Below are 11,015 nucleotides of genomic sequence, written 5' to 3'. Positions count from 1 at the left end.
TCACATCGCTTTGATTTTGTATGGGATTTTCAGGTTTACTGTCCTTGTTTACTAGTTTTGTAAAAGGAGTGAAAGAGAGAAAATATGTTTGTGCAGTGTTCAATACCACCAGACATAACACTCTCAATCAAATCCATCGCTCACCTAAACGGTCATTTATCAGATGTATCGAAGCCAAACCTCGAATTTTCAAGAGCACAAATCAAGAGAACCTTGACAACCGTTTGAACTGAAAATTTAACTCACTTTAACTTAAGACATTTTTAAAGTTTGTTTTTATGAATGGGAAAATACCGATAATATTCAAATCTGATGCGTCTACATAAATAGAGGAAATTATGTCGAATAGGGGTGATATGAGTCATCTCAGGAATACTTCATGGAATGCATAGAAAAACAGCAAAAATTATCGTTTAAATGCAAGTGACATGTACGTACTATAACATGTTCTATTCCATGTTATGTAAATAATTTTTGTGCAAAATGCACCGAAACTTCAGAGGCACTAAACTCGCGAAGGAAACTTTCAAGAACAGCGCAAATTTTGGCTATTTGCACCAGCATTAAACTGAAAATAAGAAGATTAGAAACTTTAGGCTACCGTCAAACGGGGTGACTTGCAACACTTTTCAACTTCAATCAACCAAAACCATGATCTAAACGTCATCTAAAAATCTAAATTCCTCGCATAACTTTGAATGGCCGGCCCGCCCACAGAATGAGATGACAGAAGAATGAATCGAATTATTTTGTCATATCAAAAGTCATCAAAAAGGTGAAATTTTTTAAATGTCCTTGTGCGGGGTGACTTGCAACACTCAATACTAATTTAGTTTTTGCCAACAAAATGTTGATATTTTTTATTAGTCACACTTGTTAAGTATTCTTATTCATGTATTTAAAGCATTCAAACCAGTATAAGAACATTTTGAATACTTTTTTGTAAGAAAATAATTGAGCTATTTTTGTATGGGAAAAAGAGGCGTTAAATCATCAAGGTTCAATATCATAACTGAACAATATTTTAAACGAGTGTTTGTAGTTGATTGATGAATTATTACTCTTTTAATTATAAAGTAGGCCTAACACAAAAGTTTTTAGCTTTTATAAAACTCTAAATTACTTAGAAATAAAGTGTTGCAAGTCACCCCGCATAGGTACATTTATATAAAAATGATTTTTATTAAAAAGTTATTGCTACAATTTCGTGAAATAAAATTTGTCATATTATCACTTATTAGTTATAGAAACACCATGTAGAGTATTATTTTTGTAAATTATATCTATCTCATGTTTTCAGATCACGATTTGGAACCTCCATCAAGTATCAGTTTTCAAGACATTTAAAAGAAATATGTTTAATGTATAAACATATTCATAATAACAGCTTTAATCGTGGCAGTTACTTGAATTGTGAGTCACACGTATTGAAGCTCCGATTTAAAACAAATTTTCTTTTAAAATTTGGGTTTTATACTGAAATTTAGTTGTAAATTACAATGTGTTGCAAGTCACCCCGCCGTTGCAAGTCACCCCGTTTGACGGTACTTCTTCTTCAGTTTAGTGCCTTTGTAGACATGAGTATGTGAGGCCATTGGTTTCCGAGATGTTTCACATTAATGATTATACATTTTGATACATATCTTGACGTAGATGTGTGTGAAATGTGTCTTTCGTTTTTGAGGACAATGAACGACGTGTATCACAATTAACTTGCTCATCTTCGACTTTTGCAGCATACCTTTAACTTTTCCATTTCTTCAATCGTAGGGTATCGCCTTCGGACGAACTTAAGGAGGAGCTTTACGAGATCGACACCGACCATGATCGATTGGACGAACAAATGACTCGTTCACAAGCCGACACGATCACAAAGCAGGGCTATCTGCTAAAGGGCCCGGACACCAACTCGGACCGCATGTTCGCTCACATTGGCTCGAAGTCGTTCAAACGGCGCTACTGCTACCTAAGGCAGGAAATCGACGGCACCTACATTCTGGAGTTGCACAAGGACGAAAAACAGATCGAAGCCAAAACCACCATCGTGATGGACTTCTGCACCGAAGTGGTTCTCAATCCGAAAAAGGGTCGGTATTGTTTCGAGCTGAAAATGAACGCTCCTCAGCAGAAGTCTTTTGCCTTGGCAGCCGATGACGAAGCCGACATGGAAGACTGGGTGAAGAAAATTTCCTCGGTGATTCAGCAGAACAAACTGCAGGAAGACAAACGTGTGGCTTCACTGGAACGGACCGCACCGCCTACTGCACCTCCGGCCAGTCCCAGCACGATGATGATGTACGGAACGTTGAAGGGTCTGGAGCAAAGCATGAACCCACAACTGATGAAGTACGGCCGCGAAACCGATATGTCGATTGCCCAGGCAAGGAAAGATAACCGGCGGAGATTGTTTGGGGCCTACCAACAGCATGGCCATGCAGGAAGTTCCGCGAAAGCTGCCATAGCCACCAATAAAGTGGAATCGGTTGAACCATATCGGGAGCAATTCGGTCAACGTATTCTGATGAAATGTGACTCCCTGAAGTTCCGATTGCAAGCACCGGTGGAAAGTGCGTGCGCTTCGCCGACTCTCAATGGAACCAACGGGGGTGAAAGCGAAGTGGCTCTCTGTCAGGTAAGTCTAGTAAGAACTGATTCTATCATGATGGTTACCGTTTTGGAAAAAGATGGAAATTTGAATCCATATGGAAAAAGACAGGAAATTCCAGATGTACACAAAAAGGATCTTTGGCAGCGGCCATTCATTACGTAATATTGGAAATTTTTGGCCCCTTCCTCTTCTCCGTAACGCTTTTTGTATTTTTGAATACGCTTTTGCATTCGAATCCTAAAGTATAGGTACTAATCAATATAAATTGAGTATTTAAAGCTATTGACGATTAGCTCCTATTATATTATTCATTCAATATTAACAGATATTTGGTAATTCAGCTTTCGTTGAGAACTGTACATCCTCCCCTTCTTTCTCTACTCTGCTCGCTCATCGACAGCAGCTGTATCTTGATGTGGGGTATTATAAGGTACGGTTGAAGCATCAAATTAGTATTTGCGATGACTCCAGTCCTGAAATGGTAGTTGTGCGATGCCAACCATCCTCATCATCGACTGAGAGAAAGCAGTGGTAACGTGTTTTGTTTTTTTTTTTTTACATTATTCAAAGCTCATGGTGATGCTCTTGGCTCACCCACAGCGAAATAACAAATGCGCTTTCAATTACCTTTTTGACCCCTTTATTTTCGTAAGATAAATGGTAACTTTAAACGGGATTGGCTTTTCGATATGAGTAGTCATCATGTTCTGGAAATTAGAAATCATATAAGGTATGTGTACCAGTTATGGACATAATGGTTCCCTATTTCGCCATACACGATAATTTGATTATCTTAAAATTTTGAATCGTTCTGGGTGTTTAAATTGTTTGATATCGAATATATCTTGATGTTAAAACATTCAAACATATTCAAAGCATGAAAGTTTTTGAGAAAATATATATGGCCAATAGCCTGGGACAGGTTTATATGAAAAATTTAGATTCTCGCTCCAGTTCACTTTTGGATTGCATAACAACTGTGCAAAATTTCAGCTCGTTCGGAGAAATTATATTTTAGCGCCAGCCGTTCAAAGTTTGTATGGGATTTACTATGGGAAAACTTTTGCAAAGAAAAATCGCGAGAGGTCGCCCACTGACCTCTATAAAAAATCTTAACACAGATCTCGATAGCTATTTCTACGATGTACAACATTGCCGAAAACCGCAAAGCAATCCGATGCTTGTAAAAAAAAGTTATTAAGCATAGACCATTCGGAAATTTTGCCCGATTTTGTTATTATTGTTATTCCTTTACGTGTTAATCAACGTTGCCTTGCCAATAGGTTTTCATGGAATAACTTTTTTCTTAAGTGCCGGATTGTTTCGCGGTCTTCGGCAATATTCTTCATCGTAAAAATACCTATCGAGGTCTGTGTTCTGGAGTGGACTGGAGCGAGAATCTAAATGTTGACCCACACTAATGGCCAACTAGGGAACCACTATAGCCATAACTGGTACACTTTCCCTAGGTGAGTTTTCCAGAGAAAACACAAACTATGTCAAAGCTACCTATAATCATTAAATTGTGTTTTGACAAAAGTTCGTAGAATTGAATAAACTACTATGTAGATGTATTTCAGATAAGTTTTGGTGTTCCGTTTTGTCGAAAGCTTGAAATTAGCCAAAAAACACATACCCTACCCACCAAAAGAATGGAATCGTTGCTATACTGAGTATTGCAGCACTTTTAAGTTTAGCATCACCCAAAACCTAGTGAAAAAAGTTTTCTCAACTAAAAAAAAATAGTAGTTACTAAAGGTCGAATATTAAAATGCATTCCCGAAAACCAAATTGAAATTTCTCTTTATAGTTCAGAAATAATATTCATTTAATTTTAAGGTGATGCTAAACTTTTCAAGGTGAAAGCTGAAAGAAGAACTCGAAGCAAACAACGTTCATGCTAAAGATATCAAAACCTTCTTTCAAAAAGAAATTAGCCCCGAAGTTAGTACGCTTTACCTGCTGTACTTCGAGAAAGGCAAGGTCAGGCTGTCGGAGCTACAAAGGGTGAAAAGTGGAGATATTGTCGCGCGTCGTCCTTATTTCTGTCGGATTCATAACACTTCACTCGAAAAACTTCCGATGCAGTGAAATGTTTCCGATATCAACGTTTCGGACACGGAATGCAAAACTCTCATGTCTCTCCTCTCTGTGTCAAAAGTGGGGAAACACATCTTTCTGCCCCATGTTCGCTTCGTGTGAAAGCAGATTTAAGCAAGTTATAAAATACGTTGCGCAAATTGCAGTGGCAACCACACCGCTTACTATCTCGGTTGAGTCGCAAGAAAAAACTATCCTCAACGCCGTGAAGGAACGAAGAACAATCAATATCATCAGCGCATACCCAGCAAAAAACCTTTCGTATCTACGTCTACGAACTGGCCATCGTTAAATGGCGAGTCGACCGTTGTACCATCAAGATTGCTCCATCAAAATCCTCGACCGTCCCGTTCCTACTCGGAAGTGCTAACAAGCTCCGAAAATGAAGCGTCAGCAGCAGACATCAACGATCTCGTCACTCTCACTGAGTTCATGTGCTTAGCTAGAGACTTGTTCGCTCGTCTAAAAGGATGTCGCAACAAAGAACAGCAATTTAGGGCTCTTTCGGAGCTGATGGTCAAGTATGTGTACCATGTCTAATTTATAAACCAACGAGTGGTCAAATGGAACAGCAGCTCTGTAGCAAACAAGAAAATAGAGTTCATCGATTTCCTCGATCGGTTCCATATCGATGTTGGTATTGTCACCGAGACCTGGCTACGTCCTACGTCGTCGTTTTTCCACCCCAGGTGCAACTGCATTCGATTCGATCGACTCCCCAGCGAAAACGAGCGATGAGGAGGTGTACCTATCGCTGTCCGGCGAGATATCAAGTGTGTCGCGCTGAATATAATCACAAAATCTTTGGAATGTACCGGCATCTCTACACCTACGGAAAACGGAATAAACGTTCGCTTCATTGGGGCCTATTTTGCGGGAGCAAGAACATCGGTCGATTGGAACCAATACCGCATCGACTAGAAGAACATGATGAGGAGTAAGGAGCCGTTGTTTGTGGTTGGTGAATGCAAGACACCGGAAATGGAATTGCATAAAGGCTAACAAAGCAGAAAACATTCTGCAAAGCGTGGTAGCGCAGTGTAACTTTCATATACACTATCCAGACACATTTACTTTTTATCCTACCGGTCGAGGCAAACTATCAACTAGATCTTGTCGTGTCCAATAATATGGTTAACATGACCAAAACAATAGCTCACAACGAGTTGTCATCTGACCATCTGCCTGTCACATTCGATATTCACCTCAACACCGAACCAACCGAATCCGTGAAATCAATACGGTGCTACAAACGTGCTGACTGGTTAAAGTTTCAACGCTTAGTGAATTCGAAGTTGGACCTGCTAGACCCGTCCTACACTCAAAATAATCCAAACGTCATAGCTACGTGAAAAATCACGTAGATTCGTAGAAATGAATTTTTCTTGACTTCACCTGACTAAGGTAACAATCACCGAATAAACATTAATGGTGGTAAGCTCCATCGAAATTACGACGCCAATCGCGTATTTAACTTCGATGGAGCTTACCACTATAAATGTAGCTTCGGTCATTCTTACTGTGGTTAACCTATCAAGCTTACGTGGAAATTTCGTACATGGTTTGATTCATCTTGAAAGTATTCATTATATGGTTCATTCTATGTTACGATGGCGTTAGTCAACAACAAACTTCAAGAGTGAGCGGAGTCAGCTATTTTATATATTATTAATTAGATTAATCTAAAGGTAAATTTTGTTCTTGTCGCTGATAATCTAATATTTAAGAAAATTGTATTGTTTTAAGATAACAATTGCATCGCATCTACCGACATGGATCGAAATTGGACTGACAAGCGGCTTTGGTAGTCTGGAGTTAGACGAGGATGTTTTCCTCGCCGAAATTCAAACGTGTGTAAATCATCCATCTATGCGTTTTTATTATTGATTTACTTCATTTATCACATTCTTTCATTGAAACAGGAAGGACACATATAAACATCTGGCAGAAGAATCTATTCTCGAAATTCCCGAAATTCGCACCCAACTATCAATTTCTATAGCAATGACATGAAAACTCAGTGTTCCGTGACGAAAATGTTTGATCTCCTTCGAACAGCTAATAAAAGTTGCATATTATTCACTTTAGTTCCATATCATTTTATTGCAAAATTATGCATATTCAGAAAACAGTGCAAAGCTAAGCAGATTGCATCTATACCGATTTTAGTTGAAATGTACTGGAAGTTTTATTTAGCTTCCACCAATTCCCTTGGTGAATTCTACGAAAATTTCACGTAGCTCTTACGCGGCTCTCCGATAGAATGACACTAGTTCATGGGTTCATCGGTTCATTCTGTGTCACCTATGATTCCCGTAAGAGCTACGTGAAAAGCGCGATGGAAAAAAAACCACGTATGTTTCCACGTAACAATGACGTTTGGATTATTTTGAGTGTATGCTGCTCTAAGTAGCGTAGCTGACATCGACCGAGCGATAGATCAGCTTACACAAACACTGTTGGAAGGTGAGAACGTTGCAGTTCCCCTAGTCAACATCCGCGCTTATGACACACCGACTGTTCCTGAGAGCACTCGATTGCTTATGGCAGTACGAAACCGCCGGCGTCGCCTGTGGATGCGGACAAGAGATCCCATCTACAAGAAAATTGTGCAATCGCTCAACTCTAGAATCGCAGAGGAATGTAACCAGGCTCGGTTCCGCAAATTCAGAGAAACTCTCCAAACGATGGAACATGGAAGCAACCAACTGTGGAAAATAACTAAAGCATTGCGGAACAACTTTAAGTACAGCCCGCCACTCCGTGATAATACAACGATTGGTGCATCTCCAGCATTAAAGACTAAAGATCTTGCCGATAATTTATCTAAATTCCATTCGAATTCTATGGAAAGTGATCCACTAATCACAGAAGACGTGAATCGAACTCTGGAATTCCTAGACCAAGCTAATGCTCCTCCCGACAATTCCTGGCTTGTTCGTCCAAAGGACGTACAAAGGCAAATTTGCAACCTGAAAAACAAGAAAGCCCCAGGTCAAGATCAGATAAAGAATGTTATGCTGAAAAATTTTCCTCGGAAAGGCACTGTCCTATTGGCTAGGCTGTTCTCGGCATGCCTGAAATTATGTCACTTCCCATTTCGTTGGAAGCACGCCGTTATTTATTTATTTGATTCTACCCCATTACCCCGAATGCCATCACCCCGAATGTACCATTAGCCCGAATTCCATCACCCCGAATTTACAACTATCTTGACATGATGGTATTGATGACATTTCCCCATCATATTGGAATTCGGGGTAATGTCATTCGGAGTGATGGGTCGTTCGGGGTTTTGGAATTCGCGGTAATGGCGTTCGGATTAATGGAATTCGGTGTAATGGGATTCGGGGTAATGGGGTAGAATCTATTTATTTATTTCGTCAATCAATAGTAGACTACACGTTTGCTTAATTCTATGTTGTATTATATCTTAAGGAATTAATATATTGTTTTAGCTTTGTTCGCAACATGGTCAGATCAATTTCTGTGCAATGCTGATTATAAAAAGACATCATTCGATTTATTGGGCCGAATTTTGCATAGTTAGTTTGATGATTATTTGATGCAAACAAATTCCGATTTCTTAACTGTCTAGCGGGCGTTTAGAAATTCAAACATGACAAAAGAAACGTTGTCCAGCCTAATTTGCGTAAGCCATATAATAGAAATTGCTTCTGTACTGATTCGATTCTATCACCATGTGTTTTTATATGTAGAGACCACACAATACTACAATATTCTAGAACTGATCTTACATAAGCAATGTACAAGGTTTTAATCGTATATGGATCCCGAAAATTGTAGCTAAAACGCTTAATAAAGCTCAACATATTGGTAGATTTATGGATAATCGTATTATAATGATCAGTAAAGGTAAGTTTAGAATCTAATATGACACCTGAATCTCTAATCTTATCGCACTTTTGAACAATTTGATTTCCTAAAGAGACAGTAATCTGTGGTGTATTCCGTTTCTGCTATATATGATTAAATTACATTTTTTGACGTTTAATTGAAGTTGCTTTTGCTACACCATTTATCAAATATATTTTTTTCATTCAGATAAATGTCGCTATCTTTGTTGCTATTGATTTCCATATAAAGTTTCATATCGTCGGCATAAATAAGAATTTTAAGATGTTTAAGCACATATGAAATATCGTTAACAAATAATATAAATGAAAATGGACCTAAATGCGAACCTTGGGGAACTCTTGATGTTACGTGAACAGGTTTAGACATTTTTCCCTCAAATCTAACTAGGTATTTGTTGGCGATCTGTTAAATACGATTCAATCCAGTCGAGGAGTCTCATCGCAATTCTCATTTTCTTGAGCTTGAAAATCAACATAGGAATGTCTAGTCTGTCAAATGCCTTACTAAAATTGGTGTAAAGTGCTTCGACGTGGTTACCTCTATCCATTGCATTCAAAGTGTAATTTACAAATTCCAAAAGGTTTGTTGTAGTAGAACGACCTTTATAGAAACCATGTTGCAGGGCTGGTAGCAAGTCACTTTTTAGTGACTTGGTCACTTTTTTCGACCTGATCACTTAAAAGTCACTATTTCGAACAAAAAGTCACTAAAGTCACTTTTTTCAGGAAAATGGTCACTAAAGTCACTTTTTTTGTGATCTGATGATAATGAAATTTAAGACTGGGTTAGTTTTTCAAACTCAAACAACAAGAAACCGATATTTGTTATTATAAAGACAAGAATAGTGTGATTTTATAATCAAAGTGTCAAGATTCTTGACTCAAAAAAAATGTATATATATACAGCCATTCCATGAAAAACCGATCTAGTGGGTCTCCGAATTCCGTGAAAATTTGCTATTTTGTTCCTTATCCATAATAAGGATACACGTATTTTTGGATTTTTTGATTAGGGTGACCATTTCCGAAATAGGGTGACCAAAAAAAATCGCGATTTTGCAAAATTTTTATTTAAAAAAAATTATAACTTTTGAACCGTTCGACCAATTTTCAATCTTTTTGGACGAAATGAAGGCTAAATATTTTGACTTTTCAGGAAAAATATAAAACTTCACAAAAATTGTGTGTTGTACATGAAAAAACTCAATTGTTTCCGTTTTTTCGTGTTTTGAAGGCCTCGCTGTTCTCATTTTTTCTTGAAAGTTCAGAAAGTTTTACGTATACTGTCAAATTTTCAGCGATGTATGTTTTTTAGTTTTTGAGATATATTTAAAAAAAACAGTAAGAGGTTGTTTCCGAGATACAACCGCCAAGTGACGTTGGATAACGTTAGCTTCATCTATTTCCTGGCTTGAGACCGGCACAAACTTATGAAAGATTTCTACTGATAAAAATTCAATCAATTTTCATATTATATGGTGCATGTCAATTCTGACCTATTGTGGACATTGGGTGTTAGCACAGAAAATCTGTGGTGTAAGTTTGGTTCGGTTAACACTTCAACACCGATAGACTCGGTTGATGAAAGAATAAGCATCAGCGGTAACTCTTGCTTCCCAAACAAATATTCCGGTCGAACGTTAGGTCCACGCATGATCCACTAACATTGGTTGCTTAAGTAGTTTACGAATCCAGTTTGAGGTTGAGGTACTTCTCCATGAAGTCCGCGAGCTCCATGTTCTCCTCTTTGCTCAAATCGATGTTAAAGTTCCTTTTGATACTCGAAGAAGTTCCGCACCATGAAGAACTTTTTCTGCTTCGTAGTGGTATCCGGGGAAATGTAGAGACAAATCTGTGATTCCAGAGCTCGGCCGTCATGGTCCTGCAGGAAGCGAATGGCCTATCTGATCGGTTTGTTTTTTTTTTTTTTTTTTTTTTTTTTTTTTTTTTTTTTTTTTTTTTTTTTTTAATTTCTTTATTAGTATCATTCCAAACATTACATTCATTTCTTATATCTAGGTGTTCTGTGTTATTTGACAACACTATCATCCTAATTTGGTAAAACAAATTTAAGATTTAATTAACATTTTGTTAACAACATATTACATTTCATTTGCCGTAGCAGTTCAGTTTTTTTACAGGTGAGTTGATTTCACCTGCTTATAAGAGAAAAAAAAACGTTTTTAATATACTTAACCTAACTTAACCTAAACATATAACGCATTAATCGTGGCAATAGAAGATTGTAACGATTTTTGCCTGAAATTAATAATGATTTTATTTGACATTTGTTCCAATGTTTCAACATTGGATATTCTATGTAACTCATTGGTACTATACCAGGGAGGAAGCCTCAGAATCATTTTCAAAATTTTATTTTGAATTCTCTGCAGAGATTTCTTCCTGGTATTACAACAGCTAGTCCATAT

The 11,015-nt window shown here is 37.8% G+C and overlaps 1 protein-coding gene across 6 annotated transcripts in view; it reads left to right on the top strand.

Annotated features, from left to right (window-relative positions):
* The window catches only part of LOC5565314 (dedicator of cytokinesis protein 9), a 301,107-nt gene that overhangs the window by 252,682 nt on the left and 37,410 nt on the right, over positions 1-11,015 (top strand). For all 6 annotated transcript variants that reach the window (XM_021846836.1, XM_021846835.1, XM_021846834.1 and 3 more), the window contains exon 5: positions 1,771-2,632. In XM_021846836.1, coding sequence (XP_021702528.1) covers positions 1,771-2,632 — 862 coding nt within the window. The remainder of the gene's footprint in view (positions 1-1,770; positions 2,633-11,015) is intronic.

This window comes from Aedes aegypti, chromosome 2 (assembly GCF_002204515.2).
Source record: "Aedes aegypti strain LVP_AGWG chromosome 2, AaegL5.0 Primary Assembly, whole genome shotgun sequence".
NCBI classification, from domain to species: Eukaryota; Metazoa; Arthropoda; class Insecta; order Diptera; family Culicidae; genus Aedes; species Aedes aegypti.
Note: the sequence above shows the minus strand (reverse complement) of the source record. Positions and strands in the feature narration are given on the sequence as shown.